The 19,470-nt window shown below is 41.2% G+C and overlaps 1 protein-coding gene across 1 annotated transcript in view; it reads left to right on the forward strand.

Annotated features, from left to right (window-relative positions):
- The window catches only part of LIMCH1 (LIM and calponin homology domains 1), a 633,274-nt gene that overhangs the window by 442,978 nt on the left and 170,826 nt on the right, over positions 1 to 19,470 (forward strand). Inside the window, exon 9 of the mRNA XM_030191338.1 lies at positions 11,441 to 11,693. Coding sequence (XP_030047198.1) covers positions 11,441 to 11,693 — 253 coding nt within the window. The remainder of the gene's footprint in view (positions 1 to 11,440; positions 11,694 to 19,470) is intronic.

Below are 19,470 nucleotides of genomic sequence, written 5' to 3' on the forward strand. Positions count from 1 at the left end.
ACACCCCCACTCACACTCACCCAATCTCACACACCTCTCAGCAGAAACCTCCCACTGAAACCCTCGACACCAGTACACCCTCATTCACACACATTCATTCTCACAGTCATCCCTCAGCAGTACACCCCCACTCACCCATTCTCACATCTCCTTAGCATACCCCTATTCACACTCATTCTTACCCCCCTCAGCAGTACACCCCCACTCACACATTCTCACCCCCCTCAGGTCCACACCCCAATTCACACTCGTCCATTCTCACACCTCAACAGTAGAACTCCCACCTCAACAGTAGAACTCCTCAGTAGCACACCCTCACCCTCACTCACACCCATTCTAACATACCCATTCACACCCACTCTCAGCAGTACACCCCCACTAAGCCATTTTCACACACCCCTTACCTAGCAATGTCAATGTTTAAGGCTCACTTAAAATAGAATATATTTAAAGCAGATCATAGTTTTTGGTCCAGTCATGGATCCAGATACTAAATAGTTTTTCTATCTAGGGCGTTTTAAACTACAATGGAAAATGAATACAGCTTGCAGATCAGCAAAAAAGGCAGGCTAAACTAAGAGTTGCTTCTTCTGGTGTAGCTGCCATATTACTTCCAGCTCTGCCCAGGATCGTCGCCATTGCTCCCCCCCCCCCCTAGGATTGCTGCTGCCGCCCCCCCAGATTGCTGCCACAGCTCAAATACCTTGGGGCTGGAGGGGATCCCGAGGCCCCGCCAGAGGAAGAATCCAGCGCTGCTTTTCAATCCATGCCTGCCCTGCACCTGTGGCTGCATTTTTCTCTTGTTGTGCATGCTTGGTTTCAAAACCAAGCATGCGCCTGAGGGGAAAAGCAGCCACTCGGCACGGCAGTAGAGGTGGAGCGAAGAGCAGCGCTGGAAGGGGGCCCGGCGCAGGGAGAGATACTGGACCCAGGATGAGGGGTGTAGGTGGGAAGCTCTACACATGGAGGTACTATCTCCAGGGGGCAGAAGGGAAGAGAGAGGGGAGGACAGGGAGACGAGATGCTGGGCATGAAGGGAGAAGGGATAGGGACACTGAGGGTTAATGCTGGACACGGGGGGAGGGACAGGGACATAGAGGAGTAATGCTGATCACAAGGGGAGGGGGAGGGATAAGGACAGGGACACAGAGGGGGAAATGCAGGGTATGGCAAGACACACAAAGAGGGAAATACTGAATATAAGGGCTGGTTTGGGACACTGAGAGGGCAGATGCTGAAAATGGAGGACGATAAAGGACAGGGACACAGAGGGGAGATGTTAAGACAGATAAGGATGCAGAAAGAGGATGGTGGACATGGAGCAAGAAGAAATGTCAAATGGACAGAACCACAGCCAAGACAAGAAAACAAACAGACACAGAAAAGAGACACTGGGACCAAAGGGAACAGAAAAATAAAATGCTCAGACAACAATGGTAGAACAAAGTATTTTATTCTGAATTTATTAATTGGAATATGCCAGCTTTTGGAAATGCACATTTCTGATATTTAGCATTTTAGGTTCAATTTCTCTAGTATTGCTATAAGCTGAGTCTGACTTCTTCAGGTTTCCAGTTCATTTTTTTTCCTTCATATTGATCTCCAGTCCCTTGTAATATATTTGTTGTGTCATGTGCTTTTCATGTGTGACCACAGTGTGGTATTCTGCTAGCATGTAGCATCTGTGTAGTGGTCTTGTTTGTTTTGTTTTTTACTAGGTAGTGTATTGGTATTTTAGGGCCCAGTGTAGTATTTACAGTGCTGCCTTTTCACATATGAGGTTGTAGCTCTTCATGTCCTGGGAGTTAGTGCTATTATGATATGGTAAGGTTCTGAGTGTTTGTGTATAGTGTAAAGATGTCTTAATAAGATGTGGTTTGGATTTTAAAACATGCAGGGAACAGTGCTTTGATGGTATAGTAATATCTCAGGAATGGTGTGCAAACTAACAACGTTCAGGAAATGGAGCATTATGTTATCTTACATAGTAACATAGTAGATAACGGCAGAAAAAGACCTGCACGGTCCATCCAGTCCGCCCAAGACAAACTCACATGTGCTACTCTCCGTGCATACCCTACCCTGACCTGCACCTGTCCTCTTCCGGGCACAGACCGTACAAGTCTGCCCAGCACTATCCCCGCCTCCCAACCACCAGCCCTACCTCCCACCACCGGTTCTGGCACAGACCGTATAAGTCTGCCCAGCACCATCTCCACCTCCCGCCACCGGTTCTGCCACCCAATCTTGGATAAGCTCCTTAGGATCCATTCCTTCTGAACAGGATTCCTTTATGTTTATCCCACGCATGTTTGAATTCCGTTACCGTTTTCGTTTCCACCACCTCCCGCGGGAGGGCATTCCAAGCATCCACTATTCTCTCCGTGAAAAAATACTTCCTGACATTTTTCTTGAGTCTGTCCCCCTTCAATCTCATTTCATGTCCTCTTGTTCTACTGCCTTCGCATCTCCGGAAAAGGTTCGTTTGCAGATTAATACCTTTCAAATATTTGAACGTCTGTATCATATCACCCCTGTTTCTCCTTTCCTCCAGAGTATACATGTTCAGGTCCGCAAGTCTCTCCTCATACGTCTTGTAATGCAAATCCCATACCATTCTCGTAACTTTTCTTTGCACCGCTTCAATTCTTTTTACATCCTTAACAAGATACGGCCTCCAAAACTGAACACAATACTCCAGGTGGGGCCTCACCAACGACTTATACAGGGGCATCAACACCCCCTTTCTTCTGCTGGTCACACCCCTCTCTATACAGCCTAACAACCTTCTAGCTACGGCCACCGCCTTGTGACACTGTTTCGTCGCCTTCAAATCCTCAGATACTATCACCCCAAGATCCCTCTCCCCATCCGTACCTATCAGACTCTCCCCGCCTAACACATACGTCTCCCGTGGATTTCTATTCCCTAAGTGCATCACTTTGCATTTCTTCGCATTGAATTTTAATTGCCAAACCTTAGACCATTCTTCTAGCTTCCGTAGGTCCTTTTCCATGTTTTCCACTCCCTCCGGGGTGTCCACTCTGTTACAGATCGTAGTATCATCCGCAAATAGGCAAACTTTACCTTCTAACCCTTTGGCAATGTCACTCACAAATATATTGAACAGAATCGGCCCCAGCACTGATCCTTGAGGCACTCCACTACTCACCTTTCCCTCCTCTGAGCGAATTCCATTCACCACCACCCTCTGACGTCTGTCCGTTAACCAGTTCCTAATCCAGTTCACCACTTCAGGTCCTATCTTCAGCCCATCCAGTTTATTTAAGAGCCTCCTGTGGGGAACCGTGTCAAAAGCATTGCTGAAATCATTGAATGCATTCTAAGACTATTTATTTTTTGGTGGTGGCAGGTGGAGGGAGAATATTGGGTTGTGTTCAGCACTCCCAATTGTTTTGAAAAGTTGGTTCCTAGACTGAGATCTTGCCAAGTTCTTGTGACCTGGATTGGCCACTGCTGTTTCCAGCAGGATACTGGGCTTGATATACCTTCGGTCTGTTTCAGTAAGGCACATGTTCTTATGTTCTTATACAGAAAAATACAGCATAGGCAGTTTCAGTTCACAGAGGAGATATACTGCAGACTCTTAGGAGAAGCAACTAGCCCAGCATGCACAGAGAACAAGGTAAGCCAATAGGAAGAATCCTATAAGAGACAGAGAGCTTGACATGTGTTCTGAAAGAGCCTATTACAGGGAACTAGAGGATTACATGGATTTGTAGTTCAAGGGCACAATCCAATTCCCTGCCTCCATGCAAATGGGGACAGAACAAATAGCAAGATTCCATGTTATCGATCCAAGGGCAAGAAGTGGCTTTCCCCATGTCTGAGCTCTACAAGGGACACTGGCCTTACCACTGAGTGACTGTGTTTTCTCCATGTGGCCCTAATTTTCTGCCCTGCTTCTCAGCCTCTACTTACTTATACAAATGAGGCCCCACAATGTATCTCTATGCATGACCCTGCAACCCACTGCTTTCTCCATGGGCCACTCCTGTGTGGAGACAGCCAGTTGATCCAGAGAGTATCCTCGGGGGAGAGGGTGCTGAGAAGGGGTAGTTTCAGGTATGTGGTATATTGCAAAGACAAGATATGGCCCTTGTATTAGTTTTTTCAATGGACATGTGTGTTAATAGTTAACTTTGAGTTCCCAAGCACTGCAAAGATAGAGAAGAGGAGAAAGCATTCTTGTAGCTTCTGAAACATTAAATCATAAGTCCCTGCTAACATATTGTGACAGGTGTTTCTCAGTCTTGGTTGAGCCTTTATATTTTATTAGCATTCTAGTGTTCAAATGATGTAACTGCTTTCTTAAATTTATGGGCTATGCTATACTGGCTTCCCTTTACTACAAGGCCCTTTATAACAAATCTTACTTAAATCTAAACACCAGTCTTCTGCTGTCCAAAGATTTTTCTTGTGTATTTTGTTACTGTAATCACATGTTGCTAATAGAAAAATATATTTATAACAAACACATTTTTTGGCTTCTAGCTGTCAGAGTGGGACCACTGTACTTTAAATATCCTTTCCTTGATTACAGTTCAGTAAAACTGAAACTCCACTTGCAGTACTGTGCTCAGATTTGGAGGTCCTGTATTGCCAAGGTCATAAAAAGCCTCAAATCGATTCAGAGGAAAGAGACCAAAACAGTATGGGACCTCTGCCTTAAGATGTAAGAGAAGAGGCTTGAAGACTTGATTTTGTATCCTGGAGGAGATAAGGGAGATAAGATACAGACAAACAGCTGGAATCATGCACTGTATGTTGTAATGCCCCGTCCACTGTGCCATGGTCAAGAAGAGAAGACATTGGATGAGGAGTAATTTTAGTGCCCCTGAGTCCCTTTGCACCATGTGTGCTCTGATACAAATATTTAAATACTTGAATAATAATAAGTGAGTAAGCAAACATTTTCCAAAATCAAAGAGACTATAGACCTAGGGGACACAAAATTAAGCTACAAGCGAGGGGAGGGACTGAAAAGCAACATTGGTAAATACTTCTTTAGAGAGAAGGTGGGAGGAAGTGAAGTCACAGGATGGAATGACACTTGAGCCATAGGCTCCAAACTAGCCCAATCTTTCTTGCTGATAACCTTCCACATACAAAGCATAATTGTGGCCGATTCACTATTATCCAACGTTTTAACAGCATCTGGATGGAATGAAATGAATATTTCTTCCCAGTGATGGAATGGATCTGCAGAAATTTGCCTATTCACATATGACCCCTGCTTTTAGTGCAGTGACAAAGGTGGCAACTCTTGACAATATAGCAGAGTCAGGAAACGTACTTGCAACAAACTGAGCTAGAATCATCAGAGCTGATGCAGGAGCTGGTAAAACCATTTATTGAGATACAGGAATGGCTTCAAGAAATAAAAACTGACCTGAAAGCAGGTTGGAATTTACAATGCTAGCAACCAACCTCAAAGGAGAGATTGCTGAACTGGGAAATAAGATGGAGGCTCGTATTGAGGAACAGGCAGAGGTTATTGAAGCATTTGATACTCAAACATCGGACATTAAGCAGTGAGAATCTGCCTTGATTGAAAAGTTAAAAGATCTAGAAAATTGCAGCAGGTGATTTAACTTGAGGTTTTGAGGCAAATCGGAAACCCCCAGGTATCAGAACTGTGAGGAGATGGTGCAGAAAATAGAAAGCATCTTCATAGAGAAGGTGGTGGATGCTATAGAGCTCTTCTGTGGAAGGGAGTGAAGGTGAAAAATATGAAAGAATTTTAAAAGGCTAATATTAGATGGCGGGCCCATAGGGTTGGAGGCTGCTTTTGCTTTCTGTGGACGCATAGAAAGTCTTTAATAGAGTTTTCTGGCCACTTATGTTTGGTATCCTGGAAAAGGTAAGGCTGGGGCAGCGTTTTATAGATTGGATCCAAGTGGTTTATACTGAATCGTTAGCATGAGGGTCAATGGATCCTATTCCTCTGCTTTCCCTCTGGGTAGGAAAACCAGGCGGGGTGCCCCCTGTTGCCCCTATTGTTTGCATTGGTGGTGGAGCAGATTTTAGAATAGAAGCAAAGGGAAAGGGCTTTATGCTTACCTTGTTTGTGGATAATATCCTTTTCACAGTCCAGAATCCAGAGGAGTCGCTGGCTCCCAGTGGTACAGGAACTAAAGGCTTATGGAGCGGTTTCTGGCATTAAAATCAATATCAACTAATACATCACCTTGGGCTCAAATAAATATTTTTATAAATTTTCTCTTAATGCAATTTAAAACTAATTCTGCACAAAAAAAAATTTTGTGTATAAAGATGTGCTCAGTCCATGCCTGGTGCAACCATTATATCCCCAGGGAGAATATGTGGTTGGAACCATCACTGCACATTCGATGTTCCACCTCCTTAATTGTATGTACATACAAACAGACCAGATGTAAGGCCTTCACCATATACTGGATAATATAATAAACTTAAATTATCACATTTTCATGTTTATTAAAAAAACATTACCCAACCTTCCTAAACACTGCTAACTCAATCCTGCACTAAATATATGGAGGTACATGCAAATTCAGTGACATTCATATATCTAGTATCTAACCGCTTAAGCAAATCAAATCAAACAGATCTGTCCAAAGACAAACATGCACAACAAAATGTTATAATCACTTCCCTTGAGGATATCTCGTGCTCGTGTTGGCGCCCATAACATACTCATACATTCATCCACTCTTTTCTTGCCATTTCAATACGTGTTCCCTTTGACTCTGGCCGAGTTTCACACATCTTCGTCAGAAAGGGAAACTATAAACAAAGAAATTCAAATCATCAAACCAACCCATCCCACAAACGGAGATAAACCCTATCAAATCAATTTTTAACCTCTTTAAACTTACTTACTCACAACAAAGCCATTATAAACCTATAACGGACATCAACCCCGAGTATATTCACGTCTGGAGGTCCCCCACACACCGAGAAGAGCGTCTGACGTCATACTCCCGCGCTCTTTTTAAATCCCCGTATGTAGTCCAACCCAGCACTCCACCCCGTCAAAGGAAACTAGAACAAACAACAGCCCACACCTTAAAGAGCCAAAGCCCATTTATAAAAATCCTTAGCAATGTGCCTACTCTTCACTGGAGGAACTCAATGCAGAAACATAGCAGCCCCACGATACAGCCTAAGCATCCACCACACCAAGCTCATGCACTCTTTTTTTGTGCAGAATTAGTTTTAAATTGCATTAAGAGAAAATTTATAAAAATATTTATTTGAGCCCAAGGTGATGTATTAGTTGATTTGTTAGACTTGGGGTATTTATATGTGTGTGCTTCCATATATATAGGTTTATTAAAATCAATATGGCAAAATCCAGAATCTTAATGTGACTGACTGTGCCTTGGAAGACAGTGAACCAACTGAAGCATGTTTATTCTTTTAAGTGATAAGTGGTGGCTATTCAGTACTTTCGGATTAATATAGTGGGAGACACAAACATTCCTTTTATAAATATACTTACAATCCAGTCCCAGTACTTAGAGAGGTGGGGACAGATCTGGAGAGATGGAGCAGGTTGGGGCTGTTTTGGCTGGAAAGGACTGAAAACCCTACCAAGATGTTTATATCTTTTTCAAATTCTGCTGATCAAAGTATCTTCTTCCTTTTTTTAAGGATATTCATCGAACATTTAGGGCTCTTATTTAGCAGGGCTGACAGGCTCGGTTGGCCTGGCAGATGGTGACTTTGCCCAAAAGTAAGAGAAGGCTTGGAGTACCAAATCTGGAACTGTATTTTAATACAGCACAGCTGTGAGCGATCCCGGAGTAGGTATGCCTGAATTCTAAGACTTGGGTACATTTAGAACAAACCTTTGTAGGATCAGTGCCAGTTAGGTGGTTGCTCTGGCATGTGGAGGGTAGGTGTGGGTATCAACATATAGAAAATCCCTTCATCAGGAATACCTTCAAGGATGGGAAGGGGATATCTTTTAAGAGATGAGAATGGGCAGGGTTAGGGGCATTGGGCAACTTTTTCAGAAAGGGCACTTACTAGCTTTTGGCACCCTTAGGTATAAGTATCAATTGCTCTTCAGAGCTTTATTTTCCTACTTGCAGCTCAAACATTATGTCTCTACTGGTAAGGTCAGAGGGGTTTGTTACCAGAATGGACACCCTTTGAGGACATACTGAGGAAGGAGCATCAAGCCAAGTAGGCTTCCAGGGTTTATTTCTTGTTGATTGGAGAAGGAGTGGAGGGTGGATTTAAAGTATATTCACCAGTGAGAAAAGAATTTAGGCATTGCAAATGGGGGTTACAAGCATATATTTTGAACGGAAAGCACATATAGCTGTTGTGAGCCATATGCTGAAAAATGCCTATAAGGTCCTGGACCTCTAGTATTATACACCAGAGTGGCTACAAAAAAATACTACAAACTGGAGTAGGTTTATGCTGGAGGGAGTGTAGGAGTAGAGGATCTATTATCTATATATTATGGGAATGTGTTAAGAGTTAGCGCTATTGGGAACAAATATATGGGATGCTGGGCACTGTGGTGGGGAGAGTGGAGGTAGCTTTGCTTAATGAAGGGATAGAAGGGATTCAGGGTGCAAATGACAATCTGATGCTTCTGTTGGGGTTTGCATTGTCAAAATTGATGGTGGTAGAATATTGGAACAGTTAATGTACCACCTCTCGCAAGGGTCAGGGAGAAGTTATGACATTTTTGCTGGATGTAATAAATAGAAATAAAACAAAACATAGAAAAGGCAATAAGATACCTTTTTATTTAATTTAATTTCTTTTCTATGTTTTGTTTTATTTCTATTTATTACCTTTAAAAGTGGACTAACATCTACCACACCACTTTACTCATTGTGGGATTGTGGCATGTATAAACTAACAGCTGTGCACCAAAATCAGTCATGTGTGTAATAAGCTGTGGGATTGTTTCATAGAAGGGGAGATACAGATGGATTCTAGGTATGAGGGGTGGGAGGTAGAGGAGTGAATTGTGTACTAATAATTTACAACCACTGGGGAGGGGAGGGGAGAGAGGAGGAGGGTGAGTAAGGAGTATACTTTGTTGACTGCCTTTGATTTTATGGCGGAGAGGAGAATTATTGTTACTTGTTATATGCTGAAATTTCTAAATAAAAAAGTTTTAAAAAAGAATTAAAAAGGTGTTTATTAGATTTTTTTTATATATCACCTTTCTGTGGTACACTCAGAGTGGATTACATATTATGTGCAGGTACTTTCTCTGTCTCTATTGGGTGCACAATTAAGTTTTTTGTACCTGGGGCAATGGAGGGTTAAGTGATTTGCCCAGAGTCACAAGGAGCTGCAGTGGGGATTGAACCTGGTTCTTAGGCCGCTTCTATGCTCAGAGAATTTCTATATGGGAAAAGGACAGAATAAAAGTATGGAGCAATGGTTCCCAAACCTTGGTCCTGAAGGCACCCCAGCCAGTCAGGTTTTCAGGATATCCAGGATGAATATTCATGAGAGAGATTTGCATGCAGTGAAGGCAGAACATGCAAATCTCTCTTATGAATATTCATTGTGGATATCCTGAAAACCTGACTGGCTGGGGAGCCTCCAGGACCAGGTTTGGGAACCACTGGTATAGAGTATTTCCATTCAAAGTAAAACATAAATGGCTCTCACAAAGGAATGAAAAAAAAAAGAGACCAGGTTGGGCAGGGGTGGGAGGGGGGGGGGGGGGGGGGAGGTTAACCTGCACAGGACAGCAAGTGCAACCCAGGCCATCATTCTGGCATACTGGATGGAGCATACTGGTCTTCATCTGTCGTCATTTACAATGTTACTGTGGGGCCCGTTTACTAAAGGGCATTAAGCCTTAACGAATGGTTAGTGCATTCTAATGGGCTACCACAGAAGCGCATTAAAACATTTTGTGGTGTTTTGCCTGTTTGCTTGTGTTAACCTGCACATACCCATTTAAAAAAAAATACTTTTCAGAGGGGTCATCTCATGGGTGGAGAGTGAGTGTTCCTGCGTTATCCAGCTAGCACGTTATTATTAGCGCATGTTAACCAGATATGGATTACAGGGCACCAGGATAGGCCTACCATGATACCAGTTTTGTTTGGGATTTCAGTGACACTGGTAGAATCTTTTAGATGTCTGGGGCTGCTTATTGACTCGAGGTTAACTTTTGAGAATCAGGTCAATAAAGTAGTGAAGGAAGGCTTTGCAATATTACAGAGATTAGGTCTTTAATTAAGAGGTGTTGCATACTCTTTTGCATGCATTGTTGATACCACGGTTAGATTATGAGAATTTGATCTATTCTGGTTTACCTGGAAATAAATCAAAAAGATTTCAAACTCTTCAAAATGTAACAGTCAAATTGATGGGGAACGGACACAAATATGATCACGTTTACCCTTTTGTTTGTTCACTATCGTTGGTTTCCTATTAAATACAGAATCTGTTTTAAGGTTCTTACTTTGGCCCATAAGGCTTTTTATGAATTAAACCCACCATATTTAAGCACCTTGGCAATTCCATACATCCCAGGAAGGGTACTCAGATCTATAAAAGATTTTAGAATGTTGATACCATCAACAACTAGAGCAAGGGATGATTGAGCAAGGAAAAGAGCATTCTCTTGTCTAGGCTAGCGCCAAACTTAGGTAATGATATACCAAAAGATATACGTGCAGAAACTAATTTTAAAAAGTTTGTTCTGCTTAAAAGTTATTATTTTTGTCAGACATTTGATGTTGATAGTAAAGAGAAGATGAGGATCTATTTGTATACTGTTAATATGAAAATGTTATTCTGTGTATTTTTGCGAATGTTTTTTTTTGAGAGATTGTGATTAGGGGCCCTGTTTACTAAGCCACGCTAGCATTTTTAGCGTGTGATAAAATTAGCACACGCTAAATGCTAGAGTCACCCATATATTCCTATGGACAACTTAGCGTTTAGTGCATGCTAATCATTAGCTGCGTAAAAACGCTAACACGCCCTTAGTGCTGCTTTGTAAAACAGGGCCCTAGGTCTTTTCTATTATATGAAATGGCGTTTCTTTCTTTTTAATTTGTTTTAACATACATCTGCTAACCACCGTGATCTGATCAAACCAGGCGGTATATAACATATTTATAATAGACATAAACATAATGCAGAGTTAACTCTGGAGCACGTAGTTCCTCGTAAACAGGAGGTTTAATTCTGTGTTAATTCTTTGCTGGTACTGCGCACTGATGGGAACATTATAGCATGACCTGCAAATAAAAGAATAGAAAAAAGCAATTAAAAAATACTGTGTTCATCCTGCATTAAACCATGTTAAGCTCTGATTCTTTCACTTTAGCGTACTACATGTATGGTATGTGCGTGCTTTCTCTATGTGGTGTATGTTTGAATGATGCACCACTTGTCCTGAACATGCAGTTTCTTTCTTCCCACATTTGCACAGGGAGAGGAAGTGACTCTGAATCAGACTTCCCACACAGAAGGATACCCGATATGAAGAAAGATGATATGCTAACGAGGCGGACATCACAGGGTGAAATTAAAACATTTGTGCCTTTTAATCAGTACCTCCCAAACAAAAGTAACCAAACTGCCTATATACCAGCCCCACTTCGGAAAAAGAAAGCAGAAAGAGAGGAGTATCGCAAGAGCTGGAGCACTGCCACGTCGCCACTGGGAGGGGAGCGGCCTTTTAGGTGAGTCTGTGGAACAAAGTACTGACTAGTTATTTCCTCTCTGGTCTGATGTAACCCTAGCAAAAACAAAGAAGTGGGAAATAGACCAGGCTAACCAGAGACAAACGAGGAAACTTCAGTAGACTGTGGACAGTTTATTGGTGAGTCTTCGCCAATAAATTGTCCACAATCTACTGAAGGTTTTTCGTTTGTCTCTGATTAGCCTGGTCTATTTCCCACTTCTTGTTTTTGCTGTTGTTTCTTCGTGGGGTCTTGGTGTTCCTCTGCCCCAGCGGATTCTCACCAGACCTGATATAACCCTATGCATGTTGCCTATATGATATTTTAGCATCCAGCTGTACATAACTAGTAAATAGGAATTGTACAATGTTGAGAAGTCTCAGCCTTCATCCGTATGAATACTCTTAAAAAAAAAAAGGATGTTAGTAGCATGAAAACATTCAGCTTTTAATATTTATTAACCTTCTAAATCGGTGGTCTCAAACATGTGGCCCCCACAGTCCATTTTTGCAGCCCTTATATCCAATGACCCCCACCGCTATTTGGGAAGAGAAAAAGCCCCATGAAGCTCCACTGGGTCGCGTGTGACTGCGTGGTCACATTGACATGCATGCAAATGCTGGTCAACTCACCTCTCCCTGTCCGTGCTTGTGCATACATGTCAGTGTGACTGAGCAGTCACGCATGACCCAGCAGAACTTCGTGGGATCATTTCTCTACCCGCAGTAGCGGCAAAACCTCCCGATGGTGCACCTCTGCTCTAACTGAGCCTCAAACAGCTGCATACATTGCTTTATGTTTTGGTGTGTGAAGTATTAAGCACAAAGATTTGAAAATACTGTCATCAACAAACATAAATGTGCCCCTGGGAACACCTCCTATTAGCTTCACTAAAAGCTTTCATGTCATGGTGGCCAACTTTTAGACTACGTTTTACTCTCATAATTCACTTTGAAAACAGTAGTCTCCTGAAGGACTGATTGACTCTCACCCCAGTCTACTCTGCTGTACTACCTCTAGTTGTCCATCACTGAGCACTCTAAGGAAACCCAGTATAAATATGAGCTTACATTTGTAAGACCCCCCCTGGTGCATTCTTTTCCTTTTATATCCAGAGAACTATTAAGGATAAAAATAAGTTATTTCCTTTGGGCTCATGTGGGATGGTGGGATTAATAGTAACATAGAAACAGTCTCATTTATGGTTTTTATAACTGTTATCAAGCTAAAATAAAATGATTATATATATATATATATATATATATATATATATATATACTTGTAGAATTAAAATTACATTTGTAAGCCTCAAATCTTTTGTTGCCCCCTCCCCCCTGGAGCTTTGCTCTGTCCACTTTGCGGCCCTTTACATAGAAAAGCTCAGAGACCACTGTTCTAAATGAATCATCTTCACTCCACTAGCTGGATTAAAGCTAAATTACTTGTGTGCCTCTGTTACTAAGGGTATTTTACCACTGAAACAAAATGAGAAGGACTCTTCTAATAGATCTGGTCTTAGGTTTGGATACTTATTTTGAGCCTTAGTGTGTGGTACTGCAAGTTTGATTTTCCTTTTAAAACAAATAAAGGAAGGAAAGGGACTCCTGCCCCCCCCCCCCCCCCCCCGAAAAAAAGCAAAAAAAACCCCAAACATGGCACTGAAAATGTTTTCATTTATGTAGATCCATCATGATTGATTTAGGCTGACACACCTACCATCACTAGCTTCGCCATATGGCAGTAGATATCAGCCCTCTGTTTTCAACACTATGCGGAATTTATGTATTTGTCAACACTGGCCATCTCAGCAGTGTGAGTGAATGTTTTAGAGTGTATGTCTTTAAATTAAACTTGAAAGGAAAGGTGCACTAAATGAATAGCATTATGCAGTACTGGTGAAGTATTCAAATGCCCAGTCCTGCATTGTGTGCGTTTTACTTCAAAGAGAACGCATTAGCCATTAGCTCAGCCTGATATTCAGAAGCACTGCCTGTGTATAATTTTTTTTCAAAATTTGGGCCATTCGAACAGGTAATTTGGGAGGTATAAATCTTTATGGGGCTAACTTTCTAAAAGCCACATATGTATAATCTACAATATATGATCAAGTCTCAGTAGAGTTAAACCTTCCCTAAGCCATAAACATCCCTCAAAAAGGAAGAGAAAAGGACCTCAGCAAACAAAATCAAGCTAAAAAATTGCCATCATAGATCCAGAAAAATTCCACCTAAACACAGACAGATATTAATGTGCTTTCAAATTCAATAAAGTTAATCAGGGCATATAGCAACTGAACTCCACTGAAGGACTTGTTTTTCCTACTGTGGGATAATTTCTGTTTTGTTAGTTGTAGCTAACTTTCTAAAGTAATTTATGTGTGCATGTGGCAATATAATATGTAAAATGACTCTTATAAAACTAGAAAAACAAATTCCTAATGTGCAGACCATACACAATTTATATGTTTTTAATTAAAGTCAGATTATCAGAAGGCGTGTTTTAAAAAACATTTGAATCAAAGCTACCACCACGCTTCCTTATAGATCTTTCTCTTCAAGTTTCATGCTAAATGCTAGAGTTGCCCATATGTTCCTATGGCCGACTTAGCGTTTAGTGTGTCCTAATTATTAGCATGAGCTAAAAATGCTAACGCGCCCTTAGTGCTGCTTAGTAAACAGGGCCCTAAATGTCAGGAAATAACTTTTCACAGAAAGGTGGATTCCTGGAATGCCCTACTGCGGGAGGTTGTGAAGATGAAAACAGTGACAGAATTTAAGAATGCATGGGATAAATACAGAGGAACACTATATAGAAAAAGGATGGAATCCAATTAGAGCTAAACATAAACGATATAATAGCAGGAATGAGCTTTAACAGCAGCTTCAGAGGGTTGGGAAGATAGACCAATGCCAGGTAGACTTCTACAGTATGGGTCCTGTAAATGGCATAAACAGATCAGGATCAAGGTTGGAGGTGGCCTTCAATGACAACTCCAGTAGTTGAGAAGTAGGACCAGGACCGGACAGACTTCTACAGTCTCTGCCACAAAATTGGGAGGGATAAGTATAGATTAAGTGGAAGCTATGCAGATTGCTAGATTGAATTCTGGCTGCCTTGTAAATGTTTAAGATATCAGCACTTATATGCGTTCTTCCCTCCTAAAACTAGGCAGCTTCTTATTAAATTATCCCTAATATATCCAAAGCTGTCTGCTTGCTAGATGTATAAAATAGACAGCCAAGCAGGTCACACAGAGCAGGAGGTATAACTTGAAATGTCTAATTTGGATCCTTCAGCTTATACATGGGCATTTAGCAGTGCTACCTATGTGGAATAGCACTGCTGAATATATTTTTACTAGGTTTTGGAGCCCAAAACCACCACCTTCGTGTTGGACAGTATGACCAAAAGATATCAATACTAGGAGGTTTTGGCCTCTGAAGGTTCATCAAAAGATGTATTTAGGCCAGTAAAATTTTATCACCTTATTTTCCTTTGTTTGCTTTATTTTGATTTATTAACCTTTAAAGTGGACTAACATGGCAACCATGCTATTTTATCTAAGTAACGTAGTGAAAATTTGTGAAGGCCTGTGACCACAATGTCTGTACTATATATATAGTACCACAACTATAAGATTATAGTACTGTAAAACTGAGGAGTTAGGAGGAAGGAGTGCTGTATATGATACATGGGTATGTGTGTGAATAGAAATCATTAGCTCTGGCTCTTGAGTTCAGCAGCCAGTTTTAGTTCTCATTGGGGCCCTTTTACTAAGCCGCGTAAGCGTCTACGCGCGCCCAACGTGCACCAAAATGGAGTTACTGCACGGCTACCGTGTGGCCCTTGCCGTAATTTCATTTTGGTGCTCGTCTGCCATGCGCGCCCGAAAAATATTTTTTATTTTCTGTTACATGTCAGCTACGCGTTCGAAGTGGCGTTTGGCGCGTGTAGGTCATTACCGCCTGGTTACCACGTGAGACTTTATCGCTGGGTCAACGGCCGGCGGTAAGGTCTCAGACTCAAAATGGACGTGCGACAATTTTTATTTTGCTGCACGTCTATTTCTGGCAAAATATTTTTTAAAAGGGCATTTTTTGCAGGTGCGCTGAAAAATGATTCTGCGCATGCCCAAAACACGCGTCTACACTACCGTAGGCCATTTTTCAGCGAACCTGAGTAAAAGGACTTCATTGTGTTCACAGCTAATGTTGTATACCATGACACTAGTGTTTGGTTGATGTATTCATTTTTGTTACCCTGAAGGTCTGACCTGCTTATAGCTGTTGATCTCTGAAACTGGTCAGCCCTCATCCACTGGTGCAGTATGTTTAACTCCCTGGTGCATATCTTTAAATGCTCCAAGCCACTTGATCACTGAAGAGAGCTTTAGAGAGACACAAACAAACCCTCTGTCTTTTTCCATCTGAAAGTATAAGTGGTTACTTTTTTCTCTTTAGTGGTGTTTTACAAGTCTTGTCAGAATGTCATAACTATGTTTTCTTCGACCTTTTATACTTCCCAATCCAATAGACCTTGGAAATAATTTCACAAAAGGGGTTGAGAATAGTTGTACATCTGAGGGCAAAATAACTCTCCAGATCTTTAGCAGAATGGGACCAACTTTGGCATAGTAGTGAAAACTGGCAAGTAGACACATTTGACTTTAAAAATGACCTGGATAGGACTGAGGGCTCCAGAGAAATAAGCTCCTCCAAAAAATGGCCCAATGTATTTCTGTGGGAGAGGCAGTTCTAACTTCTTCAGCAAATAAACTTTGATATGGTGAAACACAGCAGTTAGGGAATTGATCTTTTCAGACATCATCTCCACTATTTTCTTATATATGGTTTAATATATTTTCACACTTGATTTCATTTTATTTTTCTTTCCAAACCAAATGATTGTTTGGTACCACTCCATTTAAACTGCGCCTTTCCCTCTCTCCTCCTGATAAAAGGCACATACATAAACAACATAGAAATACACATATGCTCATACATAGAGGGGTTGGAAAGACCTATTTTTTAATTTTAGGTATGATCTGTAACATTCTCAACTTAATTTTCATAATGAATTTCCTGTGATTTAGTGAATTTCTGAACAAAGGCTAGTCATTAAAATTGTCAATTGTCAGAGGAAGAGTGTAGCTCAGAAAAGACATCAAATTTCATCCCCATATATAGCACCCCTGCACCTCAGTGGAGCTTTGCCTTAATTCATCTCTTGCATCACCTACCACAGGTTTGATGTCTACAACATGCCTCTATCAAACTCAAAATGGAGCTTACTTGCCAGTTTGTTAGCAAGTCAGGGCTTCCATTTGTCTCAAGATTCTACCCCTCCCCCCATCCTTTCACAAGGGAGATCAAAGCTTAGCTTTTGTCTTTATCCTGACCAAAAAGAGGGTGTGTAAGAAGGTATGTATAAGAATAGTTGACAGTGTTAAACAGGTGAGTGTAAGCCAATGCATACTGAGTGAAGAAGAGTTCATGCAGGTTATTCTGGATATGAGATTATAACAGTGCATTCAGTGGCAGAAAGGAGGGATGTACCAGTATGACATGAAGGTTTAATATTTAAAAAAAGAAAAGTTGGGTTTCTAAATTTGTGCCCAATTTTTAGCCAAAGCTAGGAGCCTTTAAATCTTAATTTAGGGGTCCCTTTACTAAGGATTGCTAATGGATTTAGCGCATGCTAACGATTAGCATGCACTAAATTCTATGGACTCCATTATATTCCTATGGGCTACATGGTATTTAGCGAGCGCTAAATCCATGAGTGCGTCTTAGTAAAAGGACCCCTTAGAAACTTACAAGTTATGCTCATAAATTTAGGCCTGCCATTCAATTTCCTAGATTTATGAGTTTAGGACCTTTTTTATCAAACTGTGCTATTGGTCCCTGGTGCGGTAATGCTGACAAAGCCCATTCACTTTGAATGGGCTTCGTCGGCATTCCCACGCGGGAACCGCTAGCGTGGCTTGATAAAAGAGGCCCTTAATTTATAAGCCTAGTGCTGAAAATTAGTGCTAAACTCCTAACTTCATTTTCCCACCCTAAATGTACTCCTGTTGCCCATCTACTTTCTGTGTTCCCAAATTTAGGAGTTTGGTGGAATTTTGAGAATAAAGGGACCCTTTTACTAAGGCGGTTAGGTGCCTAAGTGCATACAATGTGCATCAAATTAGAACTACCACCCGGCTACCATATGCCCCGGACGGTAATTCTAATTTTTACGCGCATCCGATATGCACAGCAAAAATAATTTTTATTTTCTACAGCGTGGCGCTAACAGGGTGATAATCAGCAGTGTATGCATGCTGACGATTACCGCCCGGTTAACGGGTGAGAGCTTACCATTAAGTCAGTGGGTGGAGGTAAGGTCTCAGGCCCAAGATGGACGCGCGCCAATTTCTATTTTGCTACACATTCATTTTTGGCCAAAAAAAGGCTATTTTTGCAATCATACTGAAAAATGGGCCTGCGCGTGTCCAATACATGTGCCTACACCAACGTAGGCCATTTTTTGGCACGCCTTAGAAAAGGGCCCCAAAATTAGGCACTCAGCCCTAGTAAATTTTCAAAGAGGTCTGGTTAGAAGCGTAAATCATTTGACTTAACAGGTCCGAGGTTGCTAGTACTATCAGCAGTGGCAAAGCTGAGGATAGCCATAGGCTAACTAAGTAGTAGCTGCCCCCCAGTTAAGGTCAAACTGCAATTTCTCCAAAATAAAAGCTCAAAATCTGTTGCTACAAATGCACATGGTTACAAATTCTTTTAGCTCTGCTGGTTTTGCTGGAACTCCATTCACCTATTTTTTTGTACAGAGGAAAATAAGGCCCGAATTTTAGAATTATTTTACACTATCTCTAACAAAAATGTATAGATTTCTTCCACGTTTAATATAAAATATCATACCTATATGCTTAATGAAAACTACTAAGTTCCTGGTTGATCTGATTTGAGTCAAAAGTGGTAAGGGCCTGAAAATGAGGTTTATAATGAAAATCAGAAAGCACATGCATTGGGCCAAAAAGAGGTAGTGAGATGGGTAGGTTGGAGTGCTGAAGTCACCTGCAGATTGAAATGTAAGAAGAGTAGGAGGCAGAATAGTGAGGTTAGGCCACTGGCTGAGGGGTGTGAGAATGCTGGTGTTAGGGCACTTCACTGATTGAGGTTTTTTTTTACTAAGGCACGCTCACGTTTTTGGCGCACACTAAAATTGGGCATGCGCTAAACGTTAGAGACGCCAGCGCATTCCTATGGGCGTCTCTAATGTTTAGCGCATCCAAAAACATGAGCGTGCCTTAGTAAAAGACCCTCTGAGTTTTCTACGAGTTTCAGCAAGTTTTGATTTAATGCAATACTGTGTTGTAGCTTAAGGCAAAATAATCCTTTGGTCACAATTTCTTCCTGAGAAGCCAATATTTTTCCACTGTTGAGTGAATATAATAGTCTATATTGGGTTTCTATAATAGTTATAGAAAAGAAGAAAACTTAATACCCTCATAAATATACTGCAACTTTGGATAGTGGTTAATAGTTAAATATTTTAGTGTTCACTAATAAAGAATGTGATCCTTTTTTTTTTTTAAACCAGCAGGATAAGCAATTATATTCAATTTTCCACCTTAAGTTTGTTTCTCTAATCTATATTTGGAATGTTATCAAAAGAAAATCACTTCTAGTTTCAATCGATGTATCAGAGTGCATATATGATGTTGTGCTCTACTGTAGTTAATGTATAATAAAGTAAACTGTATTGCATAACTCAA

Source organism: Microcaecilia unicolor, chromosome 2, assembly GCF_901765095.1.
Source record: "Microcaecilia unicolor chromosome 2, aMicUni1.1, whole genome shotgun sequence".
Classification (NCBI taxonomy): domain Eukaryota; kingdom Metazoa; phylum Chordata; class Amphibia; order Gymnophiona; family Siphonopidae; genus Microcaecilia; species Microcaecilia unicolor.